The sequence below is a fragment of the Thunnus maccoyii genome, chromosome 8 (genome assembly GCF_910596095.1).
Source record: "Thunnus maccoyii chromosome 8, fThuMac1.1, whole genome shotgun sequence".
In the NCBI taxonomy this organism is placed as follows: domain Eukaryota; kingdom Metazoa; phylum Chordata; class Actinopteri; order Scombriformes; family Scombridae; genus Thunnus; species Thunnus maccoyii.
Window position 1 is genome coordinate 10,058,901 of NC_056540.1, and position 20,175 is coordinate 10,079,075.

General features: G+C 41.6%; 1 protein-coding gene across 2 annotated transcripts in view; it reads right to left on the minus strand.

Annotated features, from left to right (window-relative positions):
• The window catches only part of tenm2a (teneurin transmembrane protein 2a), a 106,719-nt gene that overhangs the window by 55,076 nt on the left and 31,468 nt on the right, over positions 1-20,175 (minus strand). For both annotated transcript variants that reach the window (XM_042418677.1, XM_042418676.1), the window contains exons 2-3: positions 8,760-8,966; positions 284-515 (exon numbers count right to left, since the gene is read on the minus strand). In XM_042418677.1, coding sequence (XP_042274611.1) covers positions 284-515; positions 8,760-8,966 — 439 coding nt within the window. The remainder of the gene's footprint in view (positions 1-283; positions 516-8,759; positions 8,967-20,175) is intronic.

Sequence of the window (20,175 nt, forward strand, 5' to 3'; positions counted from 1 at the left end):
TTAGTCTTGTCAACAATATTGCATTTTGATATAGTCACAGTTAGTGTTTAATGATGTCGGTGCCATCTCGTCATCATCTTGTCTTAGTCATGGAAAAAAAGGTTGTTGATGAACATATTTAGTCGTTTTTCGTTATTGAAATTAACACTTCCCTGACCTTTCATTTCTTACTATTGATCGAGGTTTATTCCACCGCTGTGCTTACTGTAAGTGGCTCTAGACATCAACATCAGGTAAACCTGTGAACTGTAAAAACTGAAAAAAAAAAGGGAACATCTCTGACCTGGTTTCCAGTGGGACGTTACTGTTGAGCACCCAGCTGTCTTGTAGCTGGACCGACTCGGGGGTGGTCGGCCCGTCTCCAGGGCCCGGAGCAGGAGCGTGAATGGGGTTACGTCCCCCTCTCAGGGTGTTTCTGTTCAGGCTGTTGGCAGACTGGTGGGATAAGGTGTGGTGGTTGTGCGGAGGGGGCAGTGGAGGCCGTAGTGTGGACTGAGTGTGGTGGTTGGCAGCCCCTGGAAGAAGACAAGAACAGAGACAATGTAAGGGACACGTGTCTTTGTGAAGGAAATCAAAGGTAGTTTCAGATGCAGCCAGTGAAAGATTTCATTCCAAAAAATGCCTGCAAATCCAAATTTAGGGCAGAAACGTTATGTGATATTTGGTGTTTATTTCTCAATGTGCCAAAAAAGTAAAGCTCTTCAGATAGCAAATAACTTAATTAAGATTCCATTATGTGCTGCTTTTGTGTCGGCAATCATTTTGTCAGAGTAGGTGTCATATTTTCCAAATGGTCGATAACTTATTTTAGAAGGAAATTCCAGCTAAACAGATACATGAAATTTGATAATCATGTTTTGCATTTTACTTTCACATCTTTTTATGTTTTGTCCGTCTTATTTTTAGCTAGATCTTTCACTCCTGTTCTTCTCTCACTTTCACTCTTTCTTTCCAGTTTTCTTTTTCACAACTAAGAGAAAGTCTGTGTGTGTGTGTGTGTGTGTGTGTGCATGCGTGTGTGAGCAATATTAGAGCACTCAGCACAGCGTGTGCCCTCATCTCTTGCTCTCAGACTTGGGGGAACATGTCAGCTAGAATCCAATACCAGCCCTTCCAACACTCAGCTAATGGACTGTTGAGTGAGAGAGTTGAAAAACAAACCCGGATGACTCAGACAAGAACACCCATTCACACATCACCTTTCTATCTCAGCCTCTCTCTCTCTCCTTCTCCGTGTATCAGTGGGAGATTTGAGCCTGTCTTGAACATGTGTGTGTGTGTGTGTGTGTGTGTGTGTGTGTGGGTTCGTAAAGAAAAATCAATAAACCACATACTATACAGTATAGGAGAGCTCAACATGGTTGTTCACTTCTGGTGCATTAGCATATGTTTTGTGCCACACAGACAGGTGTTTGCAGTCAATGCACAGCTGATCAAAAAGACGTCGAAAACCACACGTTAAATAAAAAATGACTTTACATGTCATGACAAACTGTCTACATGTTGATTTTGATGTTGCCTGAATAGAAATGTTGGGATTACTGCGAAACATAAAGAGTTATTGATCTTACATCTGGCTTTGAATTCTGGCTTTACAACACAGTTTGCTTTTTCTTTCATGAATCACACTTTCATCATTATTATTATTATTATTATTATTACCATTATGAGCATGGAATACATTATAATGATTGTGTTTGTTTGCACGTCGCCTTCCTCGTACTGATCAAAGAACAGAGTAAGTGCACATATGCACATATACGTTTGGGGTGAAACAATAAAATGAACTGCTTTGTGATCAAGCTGTGCGATCACACTTGTCCTCCTCTATTTCTCATCTCTTCTTGAAATAGATGAGAAAAAAATCTGTAAAAGAGCATGAAAGACGAGTGGATGTGTCACACTCTCCTGTCCGCTTCTCTGCTTTGATATTTGTCAGTCAAGAGATTTCTAAGAGGCTTAAAGGTGCAGTGTGTAGAATTTAGTGGCATCTAGCGGAACAGACTTGGCAGAAATGGAATATACTATTCACGAGTATGTTTTAATTAGTGTATAATCACCTGAAAATAAGAATTGATGTGTTTTTGTTACCTTAGAATGAACCCTTTATATCTACATAGAGAGTGAGTCCCCTTCCACTGAGGCTGCTATGTTGTACCGCCATGTTTCTACAGTAGCCCAGAACGGACAAACCAAACACTGGCTCTACAGAATGCCTTTCATGTTTTTTTTGTGAGTTTCTCAGCCACCCTAGTTTCTCCTAGATGCTTGGAAGGGGAGGGTGAGCGGAGGGGTATTCAATAGGTTGCAATTCTACACACTGCCCCTTTAAATGACATCAACTTCACACGCACGCAAACATATAAAACTAGAGCGTAGATGCACACAGCAACCGCCTCCTAACTTTTCTACTTCCTAATTTCCTTCCTTCTAGATGGGTGTCTAGAGCAGATAGGGGGCAGCGGGCTCCGTTATAGCTCCAGCTGTAACGGCGACCAGTTTGTAAGGTGACCTGATTCCACTGCGCCGCCACTGGGACGCAGGTGTCACCCACATGGCCCTGAAGAACAGATGCTTGTGAAAGGAGAGAAGAGGGGAAGGAGATGAGAGAAAGATGGAGGGGCCTGACCTCTGCTTCACGGGAGAGACACAAAACATCTGTTTGTAAATGCAAAGATGCTCTTGGGAGAAAGACACACATACTGTACATGCTTGCATACACTTACATATGCAAACAAACATGCAGTTGGACACCTGCAGGAAAACTCATGAACTCCTGCATCATAGATGCAGAGTGCAAATTGATATTAAAGTATGCAGAGAGTTTTATTTCTTGTACTTCCCTCCTCCTCCCCCTTTGTGCTATACAGCCTCATTTCATCTTGAGTATCATTTCCCTCCCTTTCATCTTGCTTTTATTTGCATTTTGTTTGTGTCCTTTGCTGAGATATAAAGCACTTTGAGATAAACCTTGTTTGTTAAAAGCACTTTATAAATAAATTTGACTTGACTTCCCCTCCCTGCAATGCCACTTTAAATGTGAAATAGCTCCTACTACATCCTATCTGCATAAATACCGTTATCTAGCCTAAGCATAGCAACAATGCACAAAACACAGAGCCAAAAGCTGGGAAGCAAAAATAAGCTTGCACACACGCATGAAGACATGGACGCACAGTCCGAGTGATGCAAAAATAAAAGTAGGCACTCCTGCGCTCACACACTACCCCGCTGTCTCCCATGTTTAAATCTGCGTAGAGAAATGCATGCGTTTTTTGCCTTTGTTCACTTTCCTGCCATAAATATTGAACAGTTTTTTCATTCAAATTTAGATGAATAATATATGGCACACCTTGTATGGAAGAAGAATACATGTTTTTTTAGCCCTAGTTTTCCATGAACTGCTGAGGCCTGAGTGTACAAGTCAGCCCATGTGTGTGTGTGCATTCATAAGCACCCTACACCACTGGGAGAGAACAACAATCCAGCTATTACACTGTTACACAGGACTTAGTCATATCCTGTACCGTTGGAGAGACTCATGTCTACCAAATTTTGCCATAAAGAGTTACAGTAAAATTTCGCTTACTGACTCAGAGAAAAAGATGAAAATGTTGTTATCTATCATCTAGCAGCAAATTCTATTACATGTCACCAGATAATGTCAGAAAAATTGAAATGCTGAGAAAAGCACTGCCAGTAATTCTATGCATTTACTCTCTTCATGGCCTACTGAGGCCGACAGAATTGTCATATACTGTCAGGTTAACCAAACTGAATTCTTATGTGATAGAAAATGCTTGTTTTCTTTTTCTTTATTGAATCAATATTTGCATTTTTTTCTTTTCTTTTTCTCTTTGCAGCCGAGTGGTACAGGGTATTGGGTTTGGGAGGGTACAGGCTGCTTTTGTTTGTCATATTGTTTTGGTAATGTAAAGACCCTGGACAGAGATGTTGATACATCTTGACTGAGATTTTGATTCACATGGAGTATATACTCTTTCCAAGGCAATTTCTTTTGTGGTGTGTGCCTTGTACCCATAGCAAACTACATGGAGAGAAAAAAAAAAGCAATAAAAAAGTTGGTCACAAAAAAAAAATTGCAGAATAGAGTACATAAATGGACTCATTACTGATGTTTACTGTTGTTATTGTTGAAACATACAGCTGTACAAAAAAATCCCTTCTATTCTTCTAAAAGTCACACAGCTTTTAGTGGTTCAAAAAGTCTCTCTAGACATGCTGCAAAATATTTATGATCAGAGACAAATTGCTGTCTTTATTTTCTGTTTCAACACAGGAGAGTGATGTCGAAGAAATTCATGGAGACAAATCCATAAAAAAAAAGTCTTTAGAGCTCGCCAGAGAAAACAAGACCATGCTGTAAAACGGTATCTACCTGAAGTAGCAAGGCTGAGGTACAAGGCCACTTTTTAAACATGCAGAGAACTCCCAAAGAAAATCAGTGATTATTTTGGCCATGGAAACACAAATCTGACTAACCATTGGAACAGAGTACAAGTAACAAGTGGAGGAAAATGGGTCCAGTAAATTAAGATAGGAGACATAGCCAGATGAATTGTCCAGTTATTGAAGTACAACCCGCAGGTAGGCTAATAGGAACAACTGTTTTACCAGGAACCCGGTCTGATAAAAGACAAAACATGCAGTGAGGAAATAGAGCAATTAGGGAGCAGCCAAGCAGATCACATTTTATTCCACTTTATCTTTTCCTCCTTTCTTTCCTGTCTCTTTCAGTCACCACTGTGAGTAAACAGCGATCATGAAAAAAGATTTTCTCAACAGCTCTCTGTTTTGTTTTCACAGCCACTTCTCTGGAAAAGCTCAGAGCCCTTCTGACTGCTGCTGAAGCCTGACCTAGTTTATTCTGTCCAAGGTCCCCTGCGCCTGGAGAGGGGGGACTATAGCTGTAAGCTGGTGGGTTTGGCTCCGGCTAATCCCTGGAAGTTCATTATGCTCGCCAATTCAAAAGGAGCCTCATTCAGCAGAGGAGCATTAGCCTGTCTGCTAACCTGCCTCCCCTGTAAAGCACACTGTGCATGCACACATCATAGAGAGGCAGGGGCTCGCTACACCGTATTAATCTCACAGTGTGTGTGTGTATGTGTGTGTGTGTGTGTGTGTGTGTGTGTGTGGCCAACTGGCAGCAGGAACCAACCGAGGCAGTTTGTTTTGCAGCCCTGTATAGGCAAACTGTTTATTGACATTTTCTGTGGTTAACAGAGAAAAGTCGCAGGGCAGGATGTGCATCTGTGTGTGTGTGTGTGCGAGGGTGTGTGTGTGTGTGTGTGCGGGATAGAAATGCCCATTCAGCAGTTAAAAAGGATCATTGCAGGGCTCAGCTCCCACCCCTCCCCCTGTCCTTCTCACTCTCTCTGTCTCTCCATCTTTTTATTTCACGCCCCATATCTCCACTGCTTCTATCCTTTTTTTTTAAAAACCGCTGCGCCACCCTCCATTGTTTTTCATGCACCTTCTCTCCGAGCTAATTGCTATGCTCCCCGTGTTTTAAGGTGGTATATTCCCATGTGCCATTGCTTCATATGTCCTCTGTCTCAGAATGTCAGATACTCCTCATTTGTCATTCTTCTCAGAGCTCAGAGGCTGAGCACAATGGAAGGAGAGCTTGAGGTGAAACCAAGTCTCACGCACACGCACACGCACACACACACAAACTTGCTGACAAAAGTGTCTTAATACGCACATAGTCTTTATTATACACAAGTGTACACACAAAACACACGCAGGCATAAAAAAGTTAGACATACATTTACACACGCACACACTAACACACACACACACACACACACATACACCGCCTCTGCCTTGGCTAGTCATCTCTGTCTAATTAGGAGGCAATAATCCGCTAGAGAAGAGTCATCAAATCCAGCCAAAAACAAACAGTCTCTGTGAGCAGAAATGCACGTTTGCGTTTCACCCACACACACACACACGCACACACACACGCATATGAATACAAACACACACACACACAAATCATCCCACTGTTACGCAAATGTCACCCTTACATAAGCACCATTAGGAAGAATAACATTAGTGCAGAAGAAGAGAACATGTCTTTGTTGTGTCTTTGTTTCTGCAGATTTGTTTCAACAAAGCCATTAAACATTCATTGCATGGGCAGTGACTTGAGGTGGCTTCTCTGGCAGCAGATACCTAGCCACTTTAGAACAGGCTCGGGCTAAAAATAGCTGAGCCTTCCCCATGCATAATGAATGGCCAGAGACAGCGCTAACGCTAGCTCTTTCCAGGAGCGATCTGCTACGCTCCGTTTGGCCGTCTCAGCTCTCCCGGCGTTCCGGGGGAGCGTTCCCAGACAGGTGCTTCGAGCCAGACAGTATTCCCATATAAACATTCGCAGGCCCAATTCCCAGCCAATCCTCGGCAACAGCGTTCCGTTCCCATTCACCTGTCATGCTTCACTAGGAACACAAGTCATGTCTGTCCACCTGTTAGCTTAGGTAATGGTGGACTACTTTACAGAACACACACACACACACGTACACACACATAGAAACAGCATGCAGCTTCCTGAGGATTATCTCACTGTGGTCAGTTTCTGCCTGGCTTGGTGAGGCTCATTTCCTGCCCAGCGTCCACTCTCTACATGACCACACAAAATACACACACACTCATGTACCCGCGCGGACATCAGAGGTGCACTCTCACAGCATACGCATAAACATTCGCTGGTTATAGGTGTTTTATTTCCTCGCAGCCGTTCCTACGTCTTCCAACATGCCAGGGTGTGTTTATGCAGTGCCAGACTGCCACTCTAAACTCATTTAGGCCGATTTTAATGGACGCCCAAAGCCAAGGACTCTCTCTGCACCCGTTAGATCAGCAGTCCTGGCTGGGAAACATGGCAATTTGCAATTTCATCTCAATGTTGTTCTCCCTCCATCCAAATATCTCTCTTTCACCCTCTAAGCACTCATCAGCATACCCTTTTTTATTCACATTCTCTCTTTTTCTCTTTGTCTCTTTGACTCCTCATGTCTCCCGGTCTCTGTCTCCCTTTCGGTCGCTTTCTCCATCTATTTTTACTTGTGCGCTTTTTATGTTTCTCTCTCTCTCTTTCTCTTTTGATTTTTTTCCATGGAAGATGTCTCATTAAACAACGTCAGAAGTCAAAGTTTGGCGTTCTCTATCTCTGCTCCCATTTGCCTCTTTGCGCCTCTTTTTCCTACTTCTTTGCCGTTTCTTTTCTTTCTTTGTCTCTCTCGCTCGCCAACTCTGTGTGTACATGCTCAGCAGAGACTGAAAGAAGCCCCAGAACAAAAAGTGTGGGTGTATGCGAACAAGAATGAGCGAAAGAGAGTGTGCCTGCGAGCCTCACTCTCCCTCTTTGCCAGTGTCTGCCATTAGGGTGTCAGTGGCAGAGTGAATTTATTTGCTGTGCGGTTACTGGGCTAATGATTGATGTTGCCCCAGCAAACAGTAAACCAATTAGAAGGCTGATGTAACGTCATTTTAAAAGCCTCCTAATCACGTTGCTCTTGAACCTGGGACCCGGGCCTTCCCTAATGAAGATTTATACTGGATCAAAGGAGAGCCTAACGCCATTAACAATAGATTGTATTCCACCAAAAATCACATTAGGAGTTCTCTGCCCACCCCCTTTCCCTCCCATCAGGCCTCAGCTAAATATATCTGCTGATTACAAGTGCAGATGCACAGAGGAATGGAGAAACAGGGGGAAGAGAGGGGAGAGAGAGAGAGAGACGGAGAGGGACAGAGAGACAGAGAGAGTTGGCCCACAGTAGCTAATTGTTAAAAATAAATGTGTATGCTGATGAACAAACTCATCACTGCAGATGTGTGTGTGTGTGTGTGTGTATGTGTGTGTGTGTGTGCGCGTATGTGTGTGTGCATATGAAGTAAGCAAATAGTTGTTAAGTGTTGACAGAAGTGCACAGGGCCTCTAACAGCCAACAAGAGAGTGTCCAATGATGAAAGAGAAAGCTTTGAGCTGGTAACTAACTAGTTTGTCTTTGCTACACTGATCCTCCTGCCGGCACTTATAATTCATCACCCCCTTACCTTTCACGTTCTGGTGGATTATTAATGTCATATGGAAAATAAGTACAAACACACCTACTCACTGGTAAACCAATCTGTGCTCGGCAGAGTGTAGGGGTTGCTTTCACTTGCATCATTGTTTTCTGGCAGTAGTTGACAAAGGTGGGAGGCATACTTTTATAATGTAATCTATTAACAGATTACCAATTGTCTGCACAAAATGAGCTTTTTGTTACCTCAGCCACAAAATAAGCTGAGGAACGTTAGGTGTTTTCTTTCATGTTACTTACTAAATTGAATTCTTGTTTATCTGTTGAGGTTTTTATTTCCCCTTTGATAGAAACATAATATCAATCTGACATCTCTAACTGTATAATTTACAACTATTACAGCTTCTATAATGTAATCAATAATCACTGAAGTCACTTTGCATGTACACTTAGCCCTGCTAACAAACACTGACTTTGCAGGAATGCAAAAGCAGAAACTAAAGGTCTAAAAGAACAAGATGTGACATTAAATTAAAGCGACAGATCGCTTGGCATTTTACCGAGCAACGACTAAATCAGATCAGGAAACATGATGAACTAATGCAGTGAGGCAATCCAGGTGATGGATGACATATTGATGTATAAATAAAATGAATGAAAGGATAAAAGGATGGATGGATGGATGAATGGAGAGCTCTCTCTTACCCGTGGAGGAGGGCTGGGCTCGGAGCAAGTATGAGTCATCCGGGTGGGGCTCCAGGTGAGAATGGGTGGAGTTTTTCTCCAGCAGGGGCACCTGGCATTCCCTGATCGGTGGAGACGGGCCGGGGGAGGGGTGGTGAGGGGCGGACGAGGAGGACGGAAGGGACGGAGGGAGCAGGGAGGAGGAAGAGGTCGGAGGGAGTGGGCGACCTGGAGGATGGAGAGAAAGAAGGGAGAGAAGGAGGGAGGAGGGGGGCGGTGTTAGACAAAACAGATGGCAATGACTGACAATGATACAGGGGCCTGTTCCAAGTAGTAGGTTTACAGAGATATCTGGATAACTTTTTGGAATGAAATATTTACAAAATTCAACAGTAATGCGTCTGTCTCCGTCAGGAGATCTCATGGGGACTATTTCTTTGGAAGAAAGTAGTTCCTCTGAAAACTGTTCAGAGTGAGAAGTCTCAGAGACAGATACTTCACAATCTGGGCAAGTAAAACCAAAACTACCAGCATGGCAGGATGTAAGAAGTCAGAAAATATATTTCCTTTTTTGTCATTTGAGGGAACCAACCTCTTAAAAGTTGGACTGATGCAAAAAGACCTGCTGCAACTTGTACTCAACAAACCACCTTCTTGGAACAGGTCCTTGGTCATAGAAATGTTAAGCAGCTTGGATACAAACACAAAAGCTTGCAGAGACTGGAGAGACTCAATATTGTGATAGATTCACACGGAAAGCCCAAAGATCTCCTAAATACATTAATGAGATTTTCAACCTCTCAGTGCATGCAAAGCTGACACTTCAGCTCAGGCCTGATATTGAATTTATGCTCATTTTAGCTCCATTTTCACAAATTTTTCATGAAATCGTTGCCTAACTAATTGACTTTACATGAGCAGTTTCTATCTAAAGTTTGCTCGCAACCATAAGCTATTAATCATAGCAGTGAAAACTGCAGGGTGTTTTTTTTATTGCTTACGAATTAAACTTTTCATTTTTAAGCGGACAAATCTACTATTTCTTCTTGCATAGTTTTGCTTTAAAAAAAAAATATCATGGGATTAGATTTTCATGAGAACCTACAGTATCAGTCAAAAGTTTGGACACACCTTCCCATTCTCTTGAGAAAGCGTGTCCAAAAATTTTGACTGGTACTGTATCTCTATTGTATAACAGTCTTCTACATGGGTAAGACAAAAGAAAGTTAACAGCCAAGTCTTTAAATAGTAGGAGCCGTGGGACGCGTGGACACAATCAGGCTGTCCCATACACCAGAGAGAGAAGAAGGGATGGAGAGAATTCACTCTACTCTCCAAAGGTTTGGAATCAAGGACAAAGACAAATCTAATAAATTCTATTTAGAGACGGCTCAAAATATAGAATAATTATGTCTGCCATATTTGCAGCTCAATCAATCAACAATACGATAAGAATGAGGCCACCGAGTCCAGCCAACCCACCGAAGGACTCAGGTTATTATAACTACTAATTAGACAATTAACAAAGACGCTTTGACACACTGATTATCACTTATATTCTCCTGATTCTACATTCAAAATTATATCCCCGGGCACCAGCTTTACAAATAAACTTTTTTTATTTTTTATTTTCCTCAATAGTGTGTTGTCCTTCCAAAGTAACTATGTATGGGGGTGGAAAAAAATGGGCTAGCTCGTCTCTAGCTTTACAAACTTCATCCATTCACCTTCTTTTGCCACAGAATACTTCAGCAGGTAAACAAAAAAGTCACACCGCACAGCCTTTCAGTTGGTCGACTCTTCTTTCATTGCACTCCTCTATTTCTCAGGAGAAAGGACGAAAAGCGGTGAGACCTTGAAGAAAAAGACGACATAGCTGAACATTCGCCATTCATGATATTTAATTTTTTTCAGCTTCTTTTTTTCCACAGCTCTGTTGAGATATGGTGTGATTGTAATTTGACAGCATTCACCTTCCCATCACAGTGTATTGATAGACATCAAAATGTCTAAAGGCCGTGATAGATGGTGGACTTTTTTTAGGCGACATCGCAATATTGCTTGCATCAGGGAAACAGTACCTGGGCGAGGGAGGGAGGGGGGGGAGATCAATGTAGACGTCATTTAAGCAACAATGTGGTTGGACATAGTTGTTGGCTAACTTGCCCATCTATGCTGCGTCAAAATGAAGCGCATTAATCATGGAAAATACACGTTTGAGGCCAGGTGCCATTGCGGCTTTATAGAGATATATTTGATAGAACGGGAGGAAGAGTGATGCCTCTGTCCTGCTGTCCGAACTGCTCCAGCTTAGAGCCTTGCGTCATGGAAACCAGAGCTAGGATCGATCCACAGCCCCACGTTAACTACACCCCAGAGAGATGCCAGCCTTGTCTTCTGTTTAGGTATGTGTGTGTGTGTGTGTCTGTGTGTGTGTGTGTGTCCGGTCAATCTCATCAGAGCAAACAGAGAAAAATGGATAAACAATGGCAAAGCAAACACTGTGGCCGACAGGAGGGAAAAGAAGAGAGGCAGGGAGGGACAGTGAGAGACAGATGGAAAGGCGGGGGGGGTGGAGGGGGGGGACATCGAGGTCACGGGGGTAACCAGGGGAATGGAGAAGCGGAGAGAGAGAGAGAGAGAGAAATGAATGGAGGGAGCAAAGGACGCAGAAATGGGGACAGTCCAGAAGCTATGAGCTGACAAAACTTATTGCCAATAAAAAAAAACTAGGAAGAAAGCAATAGAGGAGGGTAATTAGGAGGGGAGGAGGCAATAAGAGGGAACAGTGGATGATGGAGGAAAGGGAATGAAGAGGTAAAGAGGAAATAAACCATGGACACACACGCAAAAAAAAAAAAAGTGATTGATCTAAATGAATCGATCACTCACTTCAATTGATGTGAGAGGCTATTTGCATACTTCACAAGGCCTGTAATGAGGCTTTTAGTGTCAACAAGCAATGAAAAATGCCCGCGTGTGTGTGTGTGTGTGTAGGTATGCGTGTGTAGCGGCACACCTTTAAGATTGTTTTATTGCCGTTGCGTGTTTTTATTGCGTGTGTACACAATTATGAGCGTACGAGCCCGTGCGCAGAAGGTTACGTGTGTGCGCGTGACTGTACTTATTAATATTTTAAATCACTTTAATTACAAAAAAGGAAAAATTGCACAAGTTGGCCAAAAGCTATTACGGGAACTTTAATCTCCTTAGCAATTATGCTGTGGGGCATCCTTAACTCAGTCATTTCTGCCCGCTACATTTCTAGAAAGGTCAGTGAAAATTGCTTTGTGTTATTAGAACAAAGACTTGGCAATGAGCTCATGTGGTTCTCTTGACGATTTGCTCGTTGCCATCCTTCAACCGCCTCCCCGGCCATCTGTATACATCTCTCAATCCTTCTCTCTGTGCCCGTCTCTCTCTCTCTCTCTCTGAATCGACTGTTCTTTCACAAGTGTTGATTAGTGTGAAAATTAAGTGTATCATGGGGGGAAAAACTAAGACTGTAGCACTACATTAAAAGGCATTAACGAAATCCCTCAATTATTTTATTACAATGTAAGAAAGAAACATTGTAACCAGTTTGTTATATAAGTACTAGACTTTGACTTGCTCATGTAAGTCATACAAGTGTAGGGGCTTCGCCTGTTGCTGTGCTATTGTGTCTGTTCTGAATCATCTCAATACAAGATTTTTCTTTACTGTGCTGGGGCATTATACATCAAGAATAATTCTGTTCGTTGACTGTTCAATGACTCCTCTCCTCTCCTCTCCTCTCTGTCCTTGTCTGTATTTCTGTCCCTCCCTCCCTCCCTCCTTCCCTCCCTCGCTCCGTCCATCCGTCCACCCATCTGGCTGAGGTGAGGAGTGGTAGGCCGAGGAGAGTGGAGTGGAGCGAGGGATGGAGCGACAGCTGGAGCCCAGTCAGACAAGGAGAGACAAATTACCCCTCTAACGAGAGCCATTCATCATCTCTTCATCTCTCCCTTCTTTTATCCCTCTTTTCCTCCACACCTACTTTTCCAGCGCACCTGGATGGCAACTCTGGAAAAAAAAAAACCCAAAAAAAACAAAACACCCAACTTTACACTTGACGTTGCTCTCATTTAGCCGCTACTCATGTGGTTCGTGCTGCTAAGTCAATCAGCATGCGCTTCTATTAAGATGACGGAGAGAAGGGGGGGGGAACAACAAGATAAGGCAGACGTGAAATGATTGAATGAGTGGTACGCAGGAAGAGGGAGAAAAAGAAGCGACACACCCATGCTGGCACATGCAGAGACTCATTACCATGGCTGCTGTCAGCACAGATGTTGGACTGAGGGGGAGCTGTCAGTCAGTGTGTGTGGGTATGTAAGTATGTGCATATATGTGTGTGTGTATGTGTGATAGTGTCTGACAGTGATCTGAGGGCTATTTAGTGATGACAGCTGCTGACACAATGGGCCCTTTTCTCTATTTATCTATACAGTGCAGTCTGTCTCCTCCATCTCATCTCTCTTCCTGTCCCCCCCCCCCCCCCCCCCCCCCCCCCTTTCCCTTCAAATCCTTGCCTCTTCTTTTCTCTTATTCATTCCTTTTCACATTACGCTCGACTGTGGCAAGACGCACACCTGTTGTTGTCTGTATGTGTGAGCGTATGCAACAAATGGATGTCGCAGCCCATCCAGGAACGGTCCGAGTTCCTCCGCTTGATAACTTGAATGTGTTCTCCAAGCTCTCTCCCCGTCTTTTCTTTCCTTTCGTAATCAGTCAGAAAATGAGTGATAAAAGTGATAAAAAGGAGTAAAGAGGGAAGGGAGAGATGAGAGGATGATTCAACAGACGTGTGTTAATTAATAAAGTTGGGCTTTCACAGCTTAAAGAGATGATTGTATCACTGGCTCTTTCTTTGATGTGTAACAGTGTCTGGGTTCTTCTCTGGCCTAAAGCTCTCCTCCGCTCATGCTCAGCTCCTCTCTTTCATCTCGCCTGCAGTACTCCGTCGCTCCAAAACTACGGTGCCCCTCTTCCCAAACAGGCAGATCCTCCACACACAAACAGCCTGTAGCTGACGCTGAAGACGCCTTCCAGCTGGGAGAAAAGGTGCTATCCAGATTTAAAACATCACACTGTTTTGTTCTACATCACGGTTTTTCCACAATTTCATTTCGTGCATTCCTTCCAGGATAACTGAGACTCCTCATCACAGATTTTCACTGAGAAATACTTTTAAAAGTGTCAGACTGGTTCAAACAGATCTTCTGTTCCCGTGCACCCGAAAGTTGTGTTTTCTGATACAAGAACATCCTGTTCACGCTAGTTAACAGCAGTACCTCCCTGTGTTTCTTGTTTGATGTACCCCCCACAGCCCTGTCAGATTAACTCAAGTTCCTGTCATTGACACCGCCCGTCATGTTTCAAATGTGTTGATTCCAGTAGATTTAAACTGGATGTTATTTAACACTATTAATTACATAAAAGTGGAGGTTTTTTTCATACTGTCGATGTCTATTTGGTCAAGTTTGCATTTGTACTGTATTACTAATACTTGGAGTGGGGGAAGGTGACATTTCAACCATCTATCCATTACTTTTAATTAACTATTTCAACTGCTGATCCATTTGGTCTATTTTTAGCTATTTCACCATCACCACTTTTAGTTATGTATTTTAACAAAATCCATTACTGGTACCCAGTGCTACCTGCAATTCTACATTTTACTCTTTGGACTCTCTTCTATCTGTGTCTGTCTCTGTTATGTGTGTCTGTAATTGTACGCTGTAAGTATTTATAGTATTCAATGAGCCAAGTCATCTACTGCATGGTGTCACATACTTGATGTCATTCATTCATCAAATAAAACACAATACAGTAACATAAAAGTGTTTTAGATATACAATCAACTTGCTTATTGATTCATACCTCTATGTTATATCTCTAAATTAAGTTTGAATAGGCATTAAAAGGTGATTTTAAAAATGTGAAAAGTATGTCCGCTTGGAATTCTGGGTAATTGTAGACATGTGTATTACTACATAGCAAAATCAACAGCCGAGAAAAATAGGCAGTTTCTTTAAGAAGAAAGACAAGATAGCAAGCACTAGTTGTTCCACTGGGCAAGAGCTGATTAAGACACCCTCTACTGCTCTGGAGCTCCAGAGTGCACCATCCACAGCCAGAAGCCCGGAGAGTGCGCTTATGATGTAAGTAGAACTTATTTATTATTTATTTGACTAATAATCAACCTACACACTTGTGTTTTGTGTTTATAAGGCCTATGCACAGACATGAATAATGTTGTTACTGATAATATTCACTGTTATGATGCTGTAATACCAGATTTTGTCAAGTAGGCTAGTATATCTTCCCTTATCTTTCCCTCTCATGACTCTTGTTCTAGGCTATAGCATGGCGAATCTCACCCTTGTCGCCTTGGCCTACCTGCATGTGAAAACGAAATGCTTTTGTCACGTCTGATGAACAATAAAGTTTTCTGAGTCTGAGTCACGTTCAATGTGCTAACATTAGCCTCTAACATGACAATATGCACCCACAGAGATCACCACTCCAGAACATTTAAGAAGCGATGTGTGGAAAGTTTTCCGATTTCCGTCCACAAACAGAAAAATTTTAAAAAAGCAGGCCCACAGTAAAAGACTTGAGCCAAATAACATGTCATGTATTGATGTAAACAAACGCACTCTGATGTGGATTTATTTATATTTCAGTTAACTGCGTAGTTTAATTACTAGAAAGCTTATTTAATATTTATAATTAGTTAACGTTATTCATTTTGTGCCTAAGCTTAATTATGACTTAGCAAGAAAGCTATCACCTGTTTAATGGTAATGTTGGAAAGACCTCTAGTGGACAGAACGTATAACAACCACAGGCTGATATTGTCAATTTGCAATTCATAAGCCTGTGTATACAGTGTATAGGTACATAGTAAATATTAATAATAGGCTAATTGAGCATTAAAAATTCAAATATCATTCAAATATGAATAATGATAAGCATGACAGCACTAATAGATCCACACACATTCTCTCACAAAACAGGTTTCACAGCTGACTCAATAGGTGAATATATCTTTTTAAAATAATCATTTACATTTTTCATACTGGAGCTACTCCACAATCTTTCAACATACCCTTGTATTCCTGATTGAGAATTAGCCTACTCATTCAGAGAAATTATATCACTAATTAAAAACGAATTTTCATTAATCAATACCCTGATATTTTTCTTTGAATCAAATCTGATAATAATGTGTCCTGATTATAACAAAGAGGACTTATCAAACATGGAAAATTGCAGGTAGCTCAACAGAATGTGCACAAAATAATTCTTTGAAACAGAAAATTCTTTGAAAAAGAAAAAAAAGAAATACAAGGTAAGGTAGAGATATGAAAAGATAAAGGCAGAAATCAAAAGACCTTCGCCTTTCTCCATCTTTTCAACTACAAATCAAACTCCACCTCTGTTGAAAGACGGCCCTGAATGACTGTGAGGCCATTCAGAAGTAATAGGTTCTGGTGATTAGTCGCCTCTTAACAATATCCTTTGACCTTTGGAGCACATATGAATAATGGAGGCCCATTACATACTAATATTAACAGAACTTTACAAAGAAAATGAAAAGAGAAAATGTATTGAAAGACAGTGTAGTCAGTCTGAACGGAACAGCATCTAAACCCTTTATAAAGATAAGAATTGTTTTACAAAATGACCTCAAAGCTCCTTGAGAGTCGTGACATTGCACATGCACTTACAGTGTAGGGTGCACTACAGCGTTCTGCAATTAAAGTAACACACGGCATGAATTCTAACAGAACATCATCTCTGAGTATTTCCAACATCTGGTTCAGGAGGTCACGCCTCACTCCTCTCCTGACTCAAGTGGCTGTTTTTTTTTTTTATTTTTTTATTTTGAGAAGCGAAAATGAGGACAGACACAAGCTGACACGGAGCGCTACACTCAACCTTTTGACCCAGACGCAGCCAGCACCTATCTGCATCTGCTAATTGAAACATGCCTCCCTGTTGCTGGGAAGTGTGTGTGTGTATGTGTGTATGTGTGTATGTGTGGCTATACATAGCATTAGGATGCTACAGCACACCCATGCTGTCCATTGTCAGAGATGTCCACTGTGTAACTTGGGGCAACCATGGAGGCTGCATTACCATATAAATTACATCCATGTTGTTGCTGCTGCTGTGGATTGATGGTATTGTTATGAATTCTACGCATTGGACTCTCATTGAAAACAATCAAAATAAATAGCCTCCTCCTCCCACATAAATGCAAACACACGCACGGATGCATGACATCGCACACTCGCACACGCAAACATATACAAGCATGTGCGTGTGAAACACACATACAAACCCTCACAGACCCTCAATCCCAGGTGCAGAGAGATAGACACCCATCCTCTCAGCCTTCCATTACCTCTGAACATGCTCTGTAACGGCTCAAAGGAATAGGTCTGCAAAGGGGGAAATGTATCTGACTCTGTGTGTGTGTGTGTGTGTGTGTACGTGTGTTTGTCTGTGTGTATGTTCTCTTCACAATGAGTACCACGCAACAACATATAAACTTGTTGTCACTGCGTTCAATAAATTGCACACAGCTTATTTATGAACATATACCAAAATAATAACATATAAGTGGTATAAAATATAATAATGGACTAACAGGAACCATACAAAAAGAAGTCATAATCCTACGGTCTATCTGTCATTTCAACATAGGTGTTACTTTGTTATTAGGCCATCACCCAGTTGGCGTGCTGAATGATTGAGACCAATATGCTGTCAATCAGAGGGCGAGGTATTGAAAGAGTTAGTTTGGTACCTCGAGTCTGAGTATGTTATGCCATCGAGAGCTACTGTGACTGAATGCATTCAAAAGAAGGATGAGCTAAAAGTCAAGCTAACCAGGGCAGACAAGCTAGCTCTGACCGCCGACTGCTGGACAGCTCTCACAACACTACATCACATCCTGTCTTGAAAGTTAACAGGCTAGATACTGGTTAATGTGTGTCGACCTATCGAAAGCAAATTAACGACAACTGACAACCTTACACCTAATTATTTCCAAATTTGTAATGCAAATGATAAAATACAGCGAGCATATAGAGCAATAATTTAAGAGCTAAGGAAAAGCATTTTTCCCATATTAAATTTCACACAGTTAGAAGTAGATTTTATGATACCAGTGAGTCTAGTTCCACATGTTCTCACTAGAGAGAGGTTGAGAGTGACATATGGACAAGCTCTTGATGACTTGAGATGGCACTTGGTCTTGACACTTAATGAAGACACTAAAAAAACAGCAGAAACCTACTCACAGCTTTGAAAAGACCCTCTTAGACTTATATTATATCTGACCAATATCTGTGTGTTTGTTGTTGTATTTTGACTGGAGAAAGCTTTTAGATGCTGCAGTGCACAAAAATCAGCGGGGTGAAATGCTGGGAAGACCTTTTCCTGCAATCTGCTGTGCCAAGTGTAGTGCACGTGAGCACAAATTGTGAACTACAGATAACATGTTGTGGACATTAATTAAGAGAGGATTACAGTCTTTCAGCACAAATTAGATCGTGTATAAACACATACTGTACACCAAACTTCCACCTGTTTGTCATGTAAAAAGGTAAGCTAACAATTCCATTCAAGTTAAAAACCATTAAAGCTGTATTCAATGTTTACTGAAAAAATAAGTCAGGCAGCCAAAATGTTCCGATAAAGATCAAGGTAAAGATTTGAAAAGGAAAAAAAAAGGCTTTGCCAAAAATAAAAACTTAATTCACAGTTGAAAACATCTTCATTAATTAGCACTTAAATATGAGTCACTGGAGCTTAAATTAATTGTTTACACCTACCTACAACACCCTAAGTTTCCACTCTGATGGTTTAAGCTACTGCCTGGTTATGGTTGTCTCCAATCATTTTATGGTGGATGAAAAATGCCTCTGTTTTCACTTTCAAAAGACACAAATTGTATTTACATTTTAAGATAGGGCTCATTTCATGAAATTTTGGGAGACAAGACTCGTGCAAAAACAGAACTACTACACCCACCATCACCCTGCATCTGAAAGAACAACAGTCATCAAAAATCAAATGCATACGGGATTACTCACATGAAAAGGTATGAAAAAAAACACAAGAGCACAAAGAATACACAGTTACACATAGAACAACATACTGTAAATGCACACACCTTCACAAACACACACACACACACACACACAGGTGTCTACACAAATACCTATTCAACATAGCAGGGCTCCACTGAACCAACCGGCAATTGCTGCAGTTGCTATGACAATCTAGTTCTGTAAAAAGCGCAAAAAAAGAACAGAAAACAGCTGAAAAACAAAGGAAAAAATCAGAAGAAAAGAAAAATTCATTTGAGAGAGAGAGAGAGAGAAGAACTGAGGGAGGACGAGCCCTGGGAGAAGAGGAGATAGCGAATGAACCGGATTTGTTTGCCGCACAGATCTGCCAGTTTGTGACCTTGTGCAGACAAAGATAGTGTGTTGTATTGTACTGTAATCTCATGAATAAACTCAATTTCAATGAATTATTTTTTTTTTGTGTGTGATGTTACATTATGTGAGTAACGTGTGTGTGTGTGTGTGTGTGTGTGTGTGTGAGACAGTGAGAGCTTGTGTGGCTGAGTCAGCAGTGTCTCCTCTGACGATTAGCAAACACACGCATGCCCACACATACAGCGAGTGCCTGGTATCCTCTACACTGGGATCAGCCAAAAGAAAAGTGATTTATTTAGAGCCACTGGATAATAATTGTTCTGTGGACTGTTGTTGAGAAAAAAACTCCTCTCTTTGATGTTCTGCAGCATCTATTTATAGTAACAGCAGGAAGAAAAAAAAGGATGGGGAGCTTTAAAACACAGTAAGCCACATTATATTCCCTCTAACTAGCTTACTGTTGAACATTGCTTTCTCTCTCTCAAGGTGAACAGACTGGAGTCCACACACTCTGGGCCAAATTTACTGAGCCTTTTGCGCCTCAGTTCAGACGCATTCTGTGGCTTAGAGACATGTGTGTTACTTATCAAAGAGACACAGCAGCGTGTAAGCACAGTTCGCCTGTCATCTGAAATACACCTTATGAGCCTCTCTCTTTTATGCACATGCATTTGAAGGAGGATTGCACAAATAATTGGAGAAGATACAATAACTCTGGTTGATTCCACTGGATTTACAGAGGCTCTTCCAATTTGCAAAGGTTACTGTTGCAGGGATAATTCTCACCTTAAAACAAGAAAAGGCTGTGGCAAAAGTAACTGTATTCAACATAATCTTCAATGATAACAGCCAATAATAAATGAACACAGCATGACTCTGATGGCTTCTATTTTTGAAGCGATCTTTCTTTTGGGCAACTTTTAATGTAATTCCTTCTTTAATGACTTCTGCTG